Genomic DNA, 16,866 nt, shown 5'->3' with positions numbered 1-16,866 from the left:
AATTATAGAAATAATTATTCTGTTTGGTAGATTATATTGCTAAAAACTTGGAAAGTAATTCTCATTTTATTATAGGAATGATTCTTCTTGTCCATTGATATGTCGTACTTTTACCTGATAAGACACTTTCATTTAGCATATAAATTATAGATCCACAAAAATCAAAAGAAACTATTGAATCCTTGAATTATTCGGTCGCAACTATCAAATTATGGAAAATTCTCATCATCATCTTATAAGATTTAATTTTATAGATATGTTACAGCGGGATCTTGAGCTGATGGTTTCCGTCTCCAATACTTGGAAGAAGGCATTTCGCCAACTGAACGAGCGCCTCCAGGCGAATGCTGATGCGATCTGCAATAGATACAATTTTCCGCTTTTGAAGTTCAACTTCCATGTTGTTCCTCCCAACGTCGAAGAGATATACTCCCTCCGTTTCTTTTTAATACGTCTGTTTTGTTTTTAGCAAAATTTAAGGAAATTAAGAGAACTAATCATTGAAAATGGTCTTCATGACACTTGTCAATAAAAGAAGCAAAGTGAAATGGTCCCATGACACTTCTTAGCAAAAGAACTAAAGGGAAGTGGTCCACATGATACTTGTCATCAAAAGAAGTTAAGAGAAAGTGGTCCCAAAAAATTAAAATAACATTTGATTTTCCCAATTAGGAAACTGGCCTATTTTTTTAAAATATTTATTTATAGAAACAGGCCTATTAAAAAGAAACGGAGGGAGTACATTTCTAATAGCGAGGAAGAATATGAAGAAGAAGAAGAGAGGGATCGGGAGAACGAGGAAGATCCAGAAGACCTTTCTCATGGGCCTATTGAGAATGATAGGCCTTCCCTTTGTTCTTAATACTTTCGCTTTTAGTATTGCCTCTGTCTCTTATATTATTTTCCTCTTTTCCCTGTAATCCGCAAATAATGGTCTCATAGGTCTATTGCTAGATGCAGACAGTAAATTCATTTAAATTTAGCATTCCTCATTGCAGGTGCTCTTAAAGTGCAGTGTAGAAAAAAATGGGTTCTTTTCCCATTTTTGGCAAAGAAAAGAGAATCCACTTCTCAGTAATCTTAGGATCATACATATTACTACCTCCGTCCTAAATTATTAGTCCGTTTTGACTAAGTCAAGATATTAACGAGACCGAAAGAATATACAAAATTACCCCTATTAAATGCTATGTTATTACCAAAATTAAAAGGAATACATGGATTATGGAGTATGTAAGAAAAATACATAATTGGTAATTTTATTATTTATAGAAATGTTTAAATAGAAGATAAACATAAAAATCTTTATGGATTGATTTAGTATATTTGTTTCCTATCGAAGAAGATATCATTTAAGATTTTAGATTGGCTATATTTAAAAATACTTTTATAATTATAAAACAGTAAAGGATATATTTGAGAGTTTGACTAAAATATATGACTATAAATAGAAGCTGGTTAGTATTTTAGGACAAACAAAAATAGAATAGAGGACATAAATTTTAGGACTGAGGGAGTATTATAGAACGTAGGATGTACATTCCAACCAGAGGTGGGATGCATTTTGCTAGCATGCTTGCCCCATCATGCATGTCAGATATCAAAATGTGTATCAGTAACGTAGGATGCATATTCCAACCAGAGGTACTCGAACTCAGCACAACATAGTCCTGATTCAGCCAAAGTAGGACAAGCATGCTAGCAAAATACCTCCTTATAAGACCCAACCTGTTCAAGCTAAACAACCGGCAGACATGTTACACGTTCTTCTAACAAACTGGAGAACCTCGATAAGGCTTCTTCAACTATCATAGACCGGTTTGGTGAGTCCCGACGGAATATATAACGGTTGTGGCATTTTATTAATTCTGGGAAAAAAAGTGACATTCTCTTAAACCGGAAATTGGAAGTGTGACCCTTTATTAAGAACTCCTATTTAAAAATGATATTTTGAGTGAACGCGTTTGGAGAAAATTACAAAACATTTTATTAGCAGGACTACTACTATGTGGTTAGAAACTAATTCTACATAATATCTTTGTTTTGCAGATCAGATTTCCAACTTGAACGTAAATATGACATGTACGAGAATAACCTTCAATCCAAAAGAGATTAATATGTGCGAATAGACATGTTTCGATGGTAGATCCTGCCACCAGCAATGTGCATCCGGAACTGCACCAATCAAGTCTAGCCTCTATAGCGTGGCTATTATGCCCTGGGTCTAGCAGTTTCTCTCCATACAAATCAAAGGAATATTACAGTTATTTGGAATCGAAAATGATTTTAAATTGGATGATTAATTTGGAATATTAAAATTCTCAATTGACCTTAAATCATCAATTTTTCCAGCATGATTCTTCTTGTTCGTGCCGTTCATCGAATCAACCCTCTCAAATTGATAAACCAGGTTTTGGCTGTGCCCTCCTTGACTAGGCCCATTCCAACTCTCTAACCCTTGAATATCACTGATGGTTGATCCTTCGGAAGATCCTATGTGACACACAATCTCTGAAATCTCCCATGGTTTATCATATGGGTATTTGGTTAGATGAGTTTCACCGTTGAATCTCGAAGAGGCTTTGAACTTCTTACATTAAATGAAGGCTCAAATCCAAAAAATATCTATTATTTATGTATTTATTTTTACGATAATGCTTATTTCCAAAATTGAGTGTGAACTACGTTGTTTTGATCCTATTGGGGTATGTAGGCGGGTATTTTAGTAATGTAGCCACTCCAGTTTTGTAAAAAAAAAATTTGATTACTGGAAATATGAGGAGATTGTTGGATATTTTTAATATCATAGGAAAAAAAAATGGTTTTCGTTCTTGATTTGCCGCTACTACGAGCAAGCGTTTTCTATCAAATAGACATGACGCATGTTTGTTGAAAATGAAGAGGCATTTCCAAAGGGTGTGATGGTTCACAAAAGACACATTCATTCCCATTAGACACTATAAATGTCAATTGGAAATGAAAAGACACCTCCAATTAATAGGCATGAATCCCCTATATAGGCTAGACTTGATTGGTGCAGCAAATTTTTCCTCTAAGCATCATCAGAATCAGAATCTCAATACAGTGTGTAAATGAAGAGGCACCTCCATTAAGTTCGGTTCTCGGCAACACATTATCCTTGGCGTAGATGTATCGGAATTTGGGTCAAATGTCCAAATATTCTTAAAACATGGTTCAAATGGACGAGTAAAAATTAATATGGGTGAAATGGACACCAAATTTTTTTTGTCCATTTAAAAAGTATCAAATCTTACATGTCTTTTTCACCCAAGAATTGTTGGTTTTGGTATTTTTAACCAATTTTGTGTAAATATATCTACAACAAATTTTTGTTTCCTAAACAGACTATGGGGAATGAATGTATTAACATATTTGGGAGATTATTAGATTAAATTCATCAGAATGTGTTTTCGATTACACCATAAAGGGTCATCACGCACTACAGACTACACTGAAGGAAAAGGAAAATTACTTCAAATATAACCGTCACATAATAGGAGCAAAAGTTGAGTTTGCAGCATCATCTTCCCACTCTTGCTTTCTCCACCCTCCCGTTTCTCCTGCAATACTTATCAGCGTCTTTGGAATCCGGCTGTTGACACCAAGTGGTAGCTTTTTCAATTGTGGACACATTTCTGATTTAGTACTCTCCAGAAACTGGAACTTCGCTCTACTGTTGCATATTTTTAATAACTATCTCCATGAAAAAGTAAATCATTGCAAAAATTCGAAATTAAAAAAATAAAAATAAAAACGAAACACTGAGATAGAATGAGAAGGTGCACCTATTGGTGTTGTTGGTTGATAAATATATATAAATTGTAGCAGACCAAGCTGATTTATTTCTCATCCTCTACCGAATTATCGGAGTTATCATCATTTCACTTCAAGTAGTATTCAATAGATGGAAGGAATTTGTCGAGATAAAATGCCACATGCTCACTTTTCAATTTTTGGCAACTCTCTATAGCTAATATCTTGAGAGCAGAAGTCCATAATCGTAAATCTGGTATACATGTCAAATTACCACAATCACAGAGTCGTACTTCCTCAAGGAAAGGGAAGGAATTATTAGGTGCAAACCATTCTTCTAAGTTTTCAGATTTCCAGATGTACAACTCAGTTAACCAAGGGAATAATTTTGTTGTGGTACTAGTGACTCTTCTTCTTCTTCTTCTTCTTCTTCTTCTTCTTCTTCTTCTTCTTCTTCTTCTTCTTCTTCTTCTTCTTCTTCTTCTTCTTCTTCTTCTTCTTCTTCTTCTTCTTCTTCTTCTTCTTCTTCTTCTTCTTCTTCTTCTTCTTCTTCTTCTTCTTCTTCTTCTTCTTCTTCTTCTTCTTCTTCTTCTTCTTCTTCTTCTTCTTCTTCTTCTTCTTCTTCTTCTTCTTCTTCTTCTTCTTCTTCTTCTTCTTCTTCTTCTTCTTCTTCTTCTTCTTCTTCTTCTTCTTCTTCTTCTTCTTCTTCTTCCTCTTCTTCTTCTTCTTCTTCTTCTTCTTCTTCTTCTTCTTCTTCTTCTTCTTCTTCTTCTTCTTCTTCTTCTTCTTCTTCTTCTTCTTCTTCTTCTTCTTCTTCTTCTTCTTCTTCTTCTTCTTCTTCTTCTTCTTCTTCTTCTTCTTCTTCTTCTTCTTCTTCTTCTTCTTCTTCTTCTTCTTCTTCTTCTTCTTCTTCTTCTTCTTCTTCTTCTTCTGGTAATAAAACTCCACACCTAAACACTTAACTTCTTCTTCTTCTTCTTCTTCCTGCTGGTAATAAAACTCCACACCTAAACACTTAACGGAATTCATTCCTTCTATCTGAAGAATCTGAAGACACGGGAGTTGACCCAGGCCTACTAATATTTCACAATTCTTGCAGTAGTAAAACTTTAATCTCACTAAATTAGGAAGACAAAAAGATGATCCCATCCACTTTGGAAGCTTTAAACCAGGGTAATCCAAGATATCCAATCCCTCCAAATTAGGGTGAGGTTGGACACCTTCCAGCACCGTATCAGAATCATTAACAACCACTCCTTCTTCTTTGAAACTCCATCGTAGCAACAATTCATGAATGTTTCGCTTGTACTTTAATTTTGCCGTCTCCGCCTCTAGTTTACCACCTCTCACATTCTCTAGATTTACAATATATAACTTCCGAAGGGAGTTTAGATCTCCTAATTGGTGGATAGAAGAAGAAGTTGAATTATATCTGAAGGTATCCATGGAGAAATTATCTTTTTTGCTCACCATGAATGAATATAATTTTTCGAGTCGAGTGAGGGTTTTAATACCGCTAGGCATTACTATATTATCTGTCTCTTCGCACTCCAGGATTCTCAATTCCACCCAATTCTTAATGTCTTTGGGAAACTTACACTTTTCTCCAAAGTTCACGTACTCTAATTTACAGATGTTGCTAGTCAAAGACTCTAGCAATTCCGTTATTGAAGTATCATACAAATTAAGTGACCTTAGTCGTGTCAAAGCTCCAAAATTACGAGGTAGTGATTTTAATTGATCGCAACTCATGAAGTTCAACATCGTTAGATTTTGGAGGTGACCAATATTCTTGGGTAAGACACTAATACCTTTACAACGTCGGATATTCAAAGTCTGCAAATTGGTGAGCATCAAAATAGAATCAGGTAGAAGGTTGATGTCTGAATTAAAGAGATCCAGATGTCGCAAATTAATCAAACAACCAATTCCTTCTTTCAGAATGTTTTGAGCATTTTTGGAGAAAGAAAGGTTGAGAGTTTGGATATTGTAGAGTTGATGGATGGACTCGGCATGAACATATTCAAGATTAGAATAACGTAGGTCAAGGAACCTCATGTGTCTAAACTTGAAACTAGAAGTTAGAAATTTCAGATTGTTATGAGCACCATATAGCCAACGTATTACACGCAAACGCTTATTACTCGGTGGACTTGGAAAAACAAAACCATCTTCTTGGAAAATTATCGTGCGCAATTTTGTTGCATTGCGTAATGCATCAAAATGTGTTTCTGGTATTCCTTCCATGATAAACCGTAGCCGACGAATTCGACACAAATCATTTTCCATTTCACTTGTATTCAGAATCATGACTTCATGACTGCCAACAACGCCTAACGCGAGATCATGCACCAAATCATGCATTTTAACCGTTTCAATATCGCCTATGAAGACATCCCTTTCTACATCTTGATTCTTGAAAGAAAGAGCTACATAACAAACTAAGGAAGTAATCATTGCCAATATCTTCGAGCGAGTTTCTATTTCCTCCACTAGATGGTGGATGAAAAATCCTTCAGCGATCCACAACTGAATCAATCTTTCTCTACCGAAATCCCAATCTTTGGGAAATAAACAACAGTATGAGAAATATTGTTTCAAATGGGATGGTAAAGAATCGTAGCTCAATTTCAATATTGGAATAATTCCGCCACAAGGATTTTCTTGTGTTTTTAAGCTTTTGTTGGCTCTTATTGACAACCAATCCCTCTCATACCTTTGTGAATGCATAAGACCACCAAAATTTTTTGCAGCAAGCGGCAAACCTCCGCATTTTTTTGCTATCTCCTTTCCTATAGTTTTCATATTTGGAGTCGCAGATGCTCCACCAGGATAAAAAGCTTTTTTCTCGATGATGGACCAACACTCTGCTTCGGATAATACATTTAGATTGTATGGAGGAATTGAACCTTCCACCACCGATGCAACTTTTTGACTGCGTGTAGTGACTATAACTTTGCTGCCAGCAGAGCCGCAGTCTAGGACACTCTTTAAGTTTTTCCCATTCCATGGAATCTTCATTCCACAAGTCGTCTAGAACTAGCATATATTTTTTTCCTTCTAATTTTTCTCTAACCTTTTTCACCAATACTTCAGGGTTTGAGAAGTCTTCGCATTTAGAATTAATTGCAGACTCCATAATGTTTTTTAAGATTTTAAGCACATCGAAGTCGTCAGAAATACAGACCCACATTTTTACTGCAAACTGATTTTCTACGTATTTATCATTGTAGATTGATTGAGCTAGACTAGTCTTTCCTACTCCACCCATACCCACAATGGATATGACAGACACTTTTTCATGTATATCAGAATTTACAGAAGATGATTGTAATGATGTTGACGATGATATGCTCATCGTTGTTAACATCCTTACAATCTTTGACTTATCTTCTTTTCTTCCTACAAATTTTGAAACATCTCCAAAGAATGAAGTAGTTAGCCGGTTACGTTGCTCTTGCTCGTACCCACCACTGCTAGCAATACTAGTAGTTTGAAACTGAAATCTTCTCATATCAATTGCTATTTGATTTAACTGTATATTGATATTTTTGATTTTACGAGCCATTTTAAAACAAAAGGCAACTTGATTGGAGGCTGAGAAGAAAACTTTTACCTTACTGTTCTTAACTGCTTGATGCAAAAGCTTCGTAAGAAAATTCATCCAGAACGTCATCAGCATCATAAGAAACTTGCTTGAGCCTTTTTAACCAAAGTACAACTTCAGCATCATTCAGCTGCTTCCTCTCTGCATCGGATGTTTTTGCTGCAACAACCTCCAATGTTTGTTTAAGCCTTTTCAGCTCATCTTTGACACCCCAAGCAAGACTAATGTCATTGCCAAGTACAGTGATCGACTTCTTCATTATTTCAGATGCACCATTAGTAACAATACCCTCTAACGCCATTATAAATGTTGAGATTATTAGTCCCACATTGTTTGGTCAATCTAAGATCCTGCGGTTTATAATCCTATGGGCCTCTCCACTTATTGCCAATTGGTTTTGAGTTGGATGCCCGTATTCTAACATGATATCAGAGCAGGCAATTTGCGACGAGTCTTTAGACCGCGCCTTTACTCCGCGTCACCCGATTTATTGTCCACGTGTAAGACCCAACGAGGCTACACGTGAGGGGGCGTGTTGAGATTATTAGTCCCACATTGTTTGGGCAATCTAAGATCCTGTGATTTATAATCCTATGGGCCTCTCCACTTATTGCCAATTGGTTTTGAGTTGGATGCCCGTATTCTAACAATAAATGTATGTTGAATTGATTAATAAAGAGACTGAGAGATTAAGAGATTGAGATTGAATTGGGGATATGATTAATGAAATAGCAAAGAGAGAAGAAAATGCAGAAGCTTAAGAAAAGTGTTTGATGTGAATGTGCTATTAGAGTCACCGGCCGTATTTGTAGTAGATAGAAAACATAATCCACACCAACTTATTTCGAAAAAAAAGTTAACTACGATTCTGTTTGTCGGGCACCTATAGCCTAAAGGGAAAAAGAAAAATAAAAGTAAAGCTGGATATCATCATATCTATGAACAGAAAGGATCTGGTTCCAACAATCCATGATTTGAAAAAGTAATACTTGGTTCTTTTTTTGAAGCATATACTTGGCTTGGTTCTTTCCGTCAACCCCTATACTCATTTCCCCTATTATGAAATTCGATTACTCATTCGTGAAACTTTTAAGCTTACGTGAATTATGTTTGGAAACAGTCAGTATATGTCAGTCATGCTGAAATCTGTAATATCGACTACTTCATTATCCCCGGTAGAATTTCGTTATCTCGATTTCAAAAACTGCCTACATTGGGAATTCCATAGAAAGATAAAATAGCATTATCTGAATTAAGAAAGCTTGTACCGGAATAGTATATATGGCAAAATACAAATTCCAGCAGTACAAATCACATTTCTTATCCCACCATGTGAACTTAGTGCAGCTAGTCGTCAATATCATCAGAGAGAGGTCTCATACCCTTGATTGCGTCATGACAAGTCAGTGCATACAAATGAACCCTCTCTTTAATCTGTTGCACTTTGTTTTCTTTACTGTGACCAAGTTTTCTGGTGTACCATGATATATACGATTCATTATTATTTATTGGGATCGACATATTCTACTCTTCTGAAATGCAGGATAAAAAAAAATGATGTTCGCTAAAAACAGGGATTGAACCTGTGACCTTGTGGTTAAGGGCCACACGTTCTAACCAGCTGAGCTATTCCAGCTTTGCTGTTAACAGACTGCAGATACCGAATGAAATATCCAGCTTACTAGATCGCAATCAGCCCAAAGCTCACCAGATGGACAACAAATCACTGAACCACATATATACCTTTAATCACTAGATTAATTCATTCTTATCATTCTGTCTCTCTACAATCTTCATATAGGAACTCGTTACAATTTTTCCTTTGTAGAAAACCAGAAGGCCATCCCAGTGTTTAAGAAAAAAAGAAAAAGCAAAGAACATGGAGACTCTGCTATGAAGTTATGTACATGCTGATCAAAATTATATGGATGGCCTCAACTATCAGAACAAGGGGAGTTGGACTCTCCCAAAAGAAAGAGAGTACTCCGAGTCCCTTCACTACCTTGTTCACTAGTTCTTCTTTACATAAAACTCTTCATCAAGATCAAACATAACAGCATTGCGGATATAACAAACGATACGAGAGAGACAAAAGAGATGTGGGATGAACCGGTTAATTATTGATCGACTAGAGTGAAAGACATGGTACCCCATGGGGTAAGTTCCTAGGCATTAAAAGCGAAATAACATATCTTTGGGAGGTGGTGGAAATTGAGTTCTCAGCACTATCTGGTTGGGCCCTGGTGTGGAACTTAGCAAAACCGTTGATGACAGAGATTTTTTCGAGTTCCTGGCATTCCACTCTTATGTCCAACACTGAACAAGTCTTCTCCCATCTGCGTTTGAACAACAATCACAGAGAAAAATTCAAACAGAAGTTACAAAAGGAAAATGCAATATCTGAGAAATAGGCTAAAGGACCAAAAAAGGACAGTGAAGAAGGTGGGGAATGTGCACCCCGGTTTTTAGGGGGTGCATAAATTTATACTCAACTGGGAAAGGCAACTAAGCAAAACCATAGCACAAAACAAAAAATGTGGCTTGACTGGCTTTCCAACACCACCACAACCCATTAACATGAACGAGTTCAGGCTCATGGGTAAGAAAATAAAGCGCTGTCTGTCTTAAATATCTGACGCCCTAAGGATTCGCTTACTTGTCTAAGTACAAAATAGTATAATTCATAACACTAACATAGCATTCATTTTGAAAGAGATCAGCAACAAAGCACTTTATTGAACTCCCAATGCCTAAATTGGTGATACAATTGGATATGCTAAACAAAAATTTATCTCTCCACAACGGAGTTATGATTCATAACTATAAATAGTGGCTGCTAATTGTGAAGAAGCGTCGGGCCTTTCAGAGACTCGAAGATTCAGGAAGATAGATCATTAAACTAACTTTATTATTTTCAGTTACAAGATATTACAATCTGCTAGCCGACTCATACAGCCATACTAATGATACTATGTTTGCCAATGTTTTGCAAGAAGCCCAAATAAAAAAGATAAAGACCCAATAGCTATACACATCAGCCATGCATAAAAAGCAAGAGTGCATTGATGACAAAGTAGTAGAAACTTGGGTTACAAAAAAAAAGAGATATGAGAAGAGCAGAAATAGTCATGAAATCATCAGGAAGGGTATTGGTAATAACATGGATAGAATGAAAATTAAATCCACACTAAAATAAGAATAACAGATGAAGCCTAACTTCTGAATATGGTGCTTACCTCAACAAATCCAATTCCAGCTTCTTCGCTCTACCAGTGAAGTCTTTAATAATTTTTGACTTCGATGAATATTTATCACCCAGTCTCTCAGAAAGTTTAAGCTCTCCAGGTATCCTGGTGAATCATAAACAAAAAGGTTAGTGTTCAAACATAGTTTCGGGAAAGAGCGACATAAAAACCCTTCAATAGTCTAACAAGAACACCAACTCCAGTAACAATCTTAATATAAAAGACCATTGACACCTTATTTGAGAAAGCCAATTTTTCCTCTAACCAATATATTAGAAATATGAATGACATGCTAAGCCCGTATAGAAAGCTTATGAATTATTCTGCTAGCCTTTTGAAGTGGATGTCTCCTTTATCAAATTATGTTCTGTAACTTCTGTTGCAACCAACCATGTGGGAGCGACATAATAAATCAGAACTGTCACCTACCCAATTTTCCCTCACAATGTTCAAAATTACAACACCATTTGAGGTATTATCTAGTAAAGTTCTTTTGAGGGCAGATTGCGATATTTCTGTGGTATATTCTTACTGATTTCTGTTGTCCACTGTTGAGCTCAAATCACTTCCTGTGCTAGGAACCATGCTGCACGCGTCCTCTAATGCTACTTTAGCAATAATATACACCACCGACTCATAGGAAGAAGTGGCATCTGCAGAAAGAATTGCAGGAGGTGGGGGTCGAAGGAGTTGCTGCATTAACTTTGTCGTCAAAATAAGCCTTCTTCGCGGTAAAAGTATTTGCTGTCCATCCTCGACCATTTCAACTTCATCTTCAACCTACAGAGAGAAGCCAGGTATTAACATCTTATATCCTGTATAGTTTAAAGAAAAGGTAGGAGTTATTGAAATGAGTATAGTGCTAGTCACTCAATGCACCTTCTCTAACAACCGATGTGTAGTATGTGCCCAGTCTTTTTCTGCCATCCTGTACATAGTAAAACAATTTAATGGTTACTGTTAGTGTTCATTTATATGATATGACTTGCATTGAAACAAATAGATACTACATGTGCCACTTGTGACAAACACCTGATGTTTAGAAGCCTTTGAGAACCACGCATTACTTCTTTATGCCATGGCAAAAGATCCAAACCTTCACTTTTGCGCTTCTTTGGCTTCATTACAGACAAACTCTGATCAGTCACCTGTGAGGGAAGAGAGCGAGGAGGAGAAACATGCTCATTGGCTGCCGAGGTGGTGGCTATGCTTTGACTGGTATGAGAAACATTTGCAGGCTCTATCGCAATAGGAGTGTAGCATGTGCGAAGAGAGTGAGAAGGAGAAACACGTTCACTGGCTACCGAGGTGGGGGCTATGCCCTGACTGGTATGAAAAACATTTGCAGGCTCTATCATAATAGGAGTGTTCAAACTCTCAGAAGAATTCGCTGGAAGCAAACTCCCTTTACTTTCTTCTAGCTTCCTTATATTATTGACTAGTAGCATCTTTCCATTTTTGTAGGCACCATACTGCTCAAACCAAGAAGGTGCCATCTGGGGACTAATCTGGGTATTTCCAGGTTTAGTGGACGTAAAATTATGATGATCAGAGCAGTCTTGCAATTTTTTACGACCACTGAATGCAGACACATCTTGAGATGGTAAGTCTTCAGGAAAGTGTTGAGCTGAATTTGTATCCTCTCTTACCTCTGATGAACAATTATGAACTCTGTCATTTTCAGATAAAACTGACTTCTGCATGGCAGTTACAATTACCTCATTGCTCCCATAATATTTAACTGATATTTTACCCCCATCAAAAGGTTGCTGATCAGGCCTAAGGGTGGCTATCTGCTGAGTAACAGGACCAGCATCTGATCTTTTGAATCTCTTTGCAGAACTCACATCAGGATCTGTCTCTGTATGCTCAATATTTTGCAGTTGCAGCGGCAGGGACAAATTTTGCTGTGGTACACGTGCCTGTTTTAGAGATTGGCCACAGGCTTCAAACCCACTGTTTGAACTGCTTTGGTTCTGAAGGGAAACATATTCTGTTAGTGGGACTAAGATTGGATCTTTCCCACATCTTATATCAAGTGACTGATGATGAGGGGGGACCGCCAAAGAATCTGAAGCAATGGAGTTTGCATCAAGCAGATGCTTTTCAGAAGATTCTTGCCCTCGGGACGCACTCGACGTGTCTCGACCAAGGTGAACCTCTTGCAAGGAGCTTTTCTTCCCAGTTTGCTCTTCCCCGTTGGCATAGTGCTTTAAATCTCCCATTTTCTTGGTACCCTGATAATCTTGTTTCTGGACCCATGAGGTTCTTCCCATATTCCTATTTGACGTATTAATGGAAAGTGCTGAACTTCCCCCACACTGGAGACTGGACGAATTTTTTGAAGTCATTGGAAACGAACCCAGTGAAACTCCCAACGAGGCAGAAGGTCTAGAGACAGGTGTAGACTCCAGCACTGAGAGAGGTGGCGCGGGAATCCTCAACTGGCTGCCCGTCAGCTGAGAATGATGCACCTGAGAAAGATCAAAGGCGGAATCTTAATAGTCGTGCCAGGAGTATGATCTGTGTTTATGTTTGCACTTGCACCAGATCCGACCTGTTGATGCTGCAACTGATGTCTTTGATATGGCAAAGTGCCTGTATATGTTCCAGCAGGCATCTTTTGCTGCAAGGTTTCATTTGCTTCACCAGATATACCAGATTTACTGTCCCAATGGCCTCTGCTAGAAGGCTGCACAGAAGAAGTGGGATTTAACCATGTCTACCCCTGAGTAACTATTTGAGCAGAATTGCCGTAACCAGAATAACCTTGCCCAATACCTCTAGATCCACCACTGACATGCTGTGACAGGTTCTGAACCCTTTTGTCAACAGGTTCCACGTTTGCAGCCAAAACTCCCATTGGATGATACTGAAATTTGCGAACCCCATAAACCTTCCGACCAACTTGACTCATGAATTTTTTGTTACCCTTCCCCAAAGAACGAGAATCACTAGGACTTGACAACAAAGTCTCTCTTGGACCATCTGGAATAATTTGATGTGATCGGTTAGAGTTGTAGCTCTCATTAGAGATTTCTTTATTGTTCCCCTGATTTTGACAATTTGTCGTAGTATCATCTCCTCTGTATTTAACCAAGGAATCAACATGGTTTCCGAACTTAATATGATTATTATTTTGGACCTGCAGGTTTGCTGGCTGATTGACGTTTCCCAGGTCTGAATTCGGCCCAGCTGTAGACTTCCTCATGTAAGAAGATTCTCTCTTGGCATCATGATTATCACAACCATTCAACATCCCACCATCATGATCCCTCACCAGATGCATTCCTATGTTAAGATCATTTGTTTAATTGTGTTGCATGGTGCTATTGTTCTCAAGCACTGTCAGTGACACAAATCCATTAGCCGACGGTATCTCTCTCATACTCAAACCATTCTGTCTATTCCGAATTTGGTTTTCAGTGTTATCAGATGGAAATGTATGCCCTTGGATCCAAAAGCCATCCATGTTTTGAGCATTTAACCCTATGTCCCCAAAATGAGCAGCATTTTTTGACTCCTCATAAATTGGACCAGGCCAAGCTGCTCCAGCAGATTTTTCTGGATGCATGTGCGGCTGCACCGGATAACTATCTTCAGCAAGTGTGTGTGGCATATGTTCAGAGCTATGATTTAACCATTTGATAGATCCTCCAGGAGGCTGGCCAGCATATTCACGAGAGGCACTGTCACCGCTTCGATCCATAGTTGAATCATCAAACAACTGAAGGGGTCTTGAAGTCACAGAAGAGACATGGTTCATATTTTGATCACCCCAATCTTTTCGCTGTTTTGAACTGCCACACATAGTTGCATCCAGAGCCCCAGTTGGCATTTGTGTCGTATGAGAACTTAAACCACTCCACTCATCCTGTATCCCGGTGTCATTACTAGAAGTTTCTGCCACAGCGGACTGCATCAGTGCACTCCAGGTTCCACTCTGCATAGTTGAAAACCCATCGAAGGGTTCGTAGCCTCCTGTAACGGTGCTACTACCACCAGAAGAAGCATCCAAACCATTGTTCTCCTGTGTATTTTCAGGCCAATCTGCTTGCTGCTGCTTCCAATGATAACCATCAGCTGATGCATTCACCTGAAAAGAAAAAAAAATTAAAGCCTGTGGCTGAATTGGCTTGGCACAACTGGATATTTATCAAATAATATCCAGCCTGTCCTATGTAGCTAATTTTGTGGGTCCGCGATGATCAGGTTTGGCGTGCCTGGCCTGACAAAATAAATGGGCCTGGCAACCTGGCCACCATTTTATAACCCTATGCCTAAACAAGGCTTTTCCTTAAAAACTAAGGTTTAGAACTGAAGTGCCATCTTGCAGAAGATTTACCACCCACGAACGGGCTATTGAAGGTTGGCGACTTGGTCATTAACCTTGGTTAACATGTCAGCAGGAATATTAGAATATTGACTGAGACCACCCCATACGCTAGCAATTGGAGTACCATATAGAGACTGATCAAGCTGATCAGGAACGAACCCCGTTGAATGTGGTGCCTGACCCTGCTCAAACGATGAAATAAGCCCAGCAGGGTATCTTTGCGCTGCAGAGGAACCACCATTCTGGTACCAGTTTGTGTTACTAACCATAGGCATTTCTGAAGTAGTCGGTACTTTAGAATCACCTCTCATGTGCTCGGCTAGCCGGAAATTACTAGATGCATTGTGAATATGTAACTCATTACCAAGTCTTGGTAACAGATCACCAGTTGACTGATTTGAGGTAGCGGACAGCTGGTTCATCCGGTTCAGTTCTCTTGATTCTTGGTCTAGTTGTCGCTGCCTCTGAATGTCTTGCAACTGGTTATACATAATTTTCTGTTGCCATGCGTGCATGTCAGTAACCCCCATTTGCAGCCTTGGCCCATGTAGCGGCATCCCTGGTTGTGGGGCCCTCGTGATCTGTTGTTGACCACCGAAAAAATTAAAACTCATATGATCAATTTCTGACTGTTTTAAGTTCTTGGCAAGGAAGGACTGAGTTCTGGAGCATTCCTTAGCCAAGGTTCACAAAATGATAAGCCCCTCGATGCAAGATTATGTACCCGATTTTGCACACCCTCCGCGAAGCTCACCCCGATACTGTCCTGCATGACCTTGTTGCTCATGCAAAAACGACCCATTCAAACTCAGATGCTGATTTCCAGATTGCCTAACACGTAACTCAGGCGTAGTGACAATCATGCAATACCTAAGCCAGGTCGCATTTCTGAAAAGTGCCACCCATTGCTTACCACAGAAGCTGCAGAGACCAAAATTTAATGCAGGAAATTATTTACCGAGGAGAACGGAATGAAATCAGATAAATAGTGATTATATTCAACACTATCTTTTGCCATATCTTCTGACATTTTCCCATCCTTCCTTACCATCTCTGCTTCAATAATTGCCTCACATTAACTTACAAGTATCACTCAGCACTTCTTAATATTACACTTTAATCAGAACTAACTTTCAGAATATCTCTTTCATTTATTTCAAGTTAGAACCATCTGCCTATATATGTGCTTCATACTACAATCCAAAGCATAATCCTTCAAAAGCAAGTACATAATTGAATATTAAATACATCTACAGATTAAAGATCTAACCTGATATCACTGGATTGTAATACTTAAAATCGGAAATGGAAGGGATCTCAATCTGTCTTTGGTTTCGAGCCCATGTATTGGTGTCAAAAAAAGGCCAGTTTCCACGAGCAACTTGTGGCTAATGCTGCCCCTTGGACAAGTTGTCCTGCTCGAAGAAATTGTGGACCTTGTCGTCCACTTCATTACCAAGCACAGATAACTCAACCTGCAAATTTGCAGCAGCTGATCCTTTCTTAGATAAGAGATATTGAAGATACAAAAAGTTCAACATTCAAAACTTCTTTGTTGTTACTATGATTCAAAATACAGCACGCAAAAACTGTACCAGAGAACATGAAACTGAAGCTCAAACCAAAACTGGTATCACTAGTTTTCTCCAAGCATATGTTGCTGCAAATTCTGTTTCTGTAAATAAAAGTGTCTCCAAATTCAACAATCCGATTCTCCAAAGCGTCAAGCTGCATAAAATCGTGATTCGTGAGGAAGCATAAATATAGTTATGATAACAAATACCTGTGTAAGAATGATATGAGTATCCTGATCTCACCACATCGACACAAGGTGCCAGACCCTGCTACGAGGTGGGGGTACGTGATTTCAAGTAAAGCCAAAACGTGACAAAGGCCAATTACAT

At 38.3% G+C, this 16,866-nt stretch overlaps 2 protein-coding genes and 1 non-coding gene across 3 annotated transcripts; all 3 read right to left on the bottom strand.

Moving 5' to 3' along the window:
• Positions 1-3,902: 3,902 nt before the first annotated feature.
• Positions 3,903-7,342, bottom strand: LOC113296406 (disease resistance protein RGA2-like). The gene is made up of 3 exons (XM_026544718.1): positions 6,851-7,342; positions 4,725-6,789; positions 3,903-4,027 (listed from the first exon to the last, which is right to left on the bottom strand). The coding sequence occupies exons 1-3, from the start codon at positions 7,340-7,342 to the stop codon at positions 3,903-3,905; spliced, it is 2,682 nt and encodes an 893-aa protein (XP_026400503.1).
• Positions 7,343-8,943: 1,601 nt separating this feature from the next.
• On the bottom strand, positions 8,944-9,017 carry TRNAK-CUU. The gene has a single exon. It is a non-coding gene; the product is annotated as a tRNA-Lys (tRNA).
• A 451-nt stretch (positions 9,018-9,468) lies between these two features.
• On the bottom strand, positions 9,469-16,626 carry LOC113296405. The gene is made up of 12 exons (XM_026544717.1): positions 16,558-16,626; positions 16,352-16,454; positions 15,701-15,883; positions 15,016-15,625; positions 13,946-14,722; positions 13,364-13,852; positions 13,184-13,318; positions 11,659-13,100; positions 11,506-11,554; positions 11,159-11,406; positions 10,618-10,731; positions 9,469-9,717 (listed from the first exon to the last, which is right to left on the bottom strand). The coding sequence occupies exons 1-12, from the start codon at positions 16,565-16,567 to the stop codon at positions 9,510-9,512; spliced, it is 4,368 nt and encodes a 1,455-aa protein (XP_026400502.1). The 5' UTR covers positions 16,568-16,626; the 3' UTR covers positions 9,469-9,509.
• Positions 16,627-16,866: the final 240 nt, after the last annotated feature.

This window comes from Papaver somniferum, chromosome 7, assembly GCF_003573695.1.
Source record: "Papaver somniferum cultivar HN1 chromosome 7, ASM357369v1, whole genome shotgun sequence".
Classification (NCBI taxonomy): Eukaryota; Viridiplantae; Streptophyta; class Magnoliopsida; order Ranunculales; family Papaveraceae; genus Papaver; species Papaver somniferum.
This window is presented reverse-complemented; position numbering and strand designations above follow the sequence as displayed.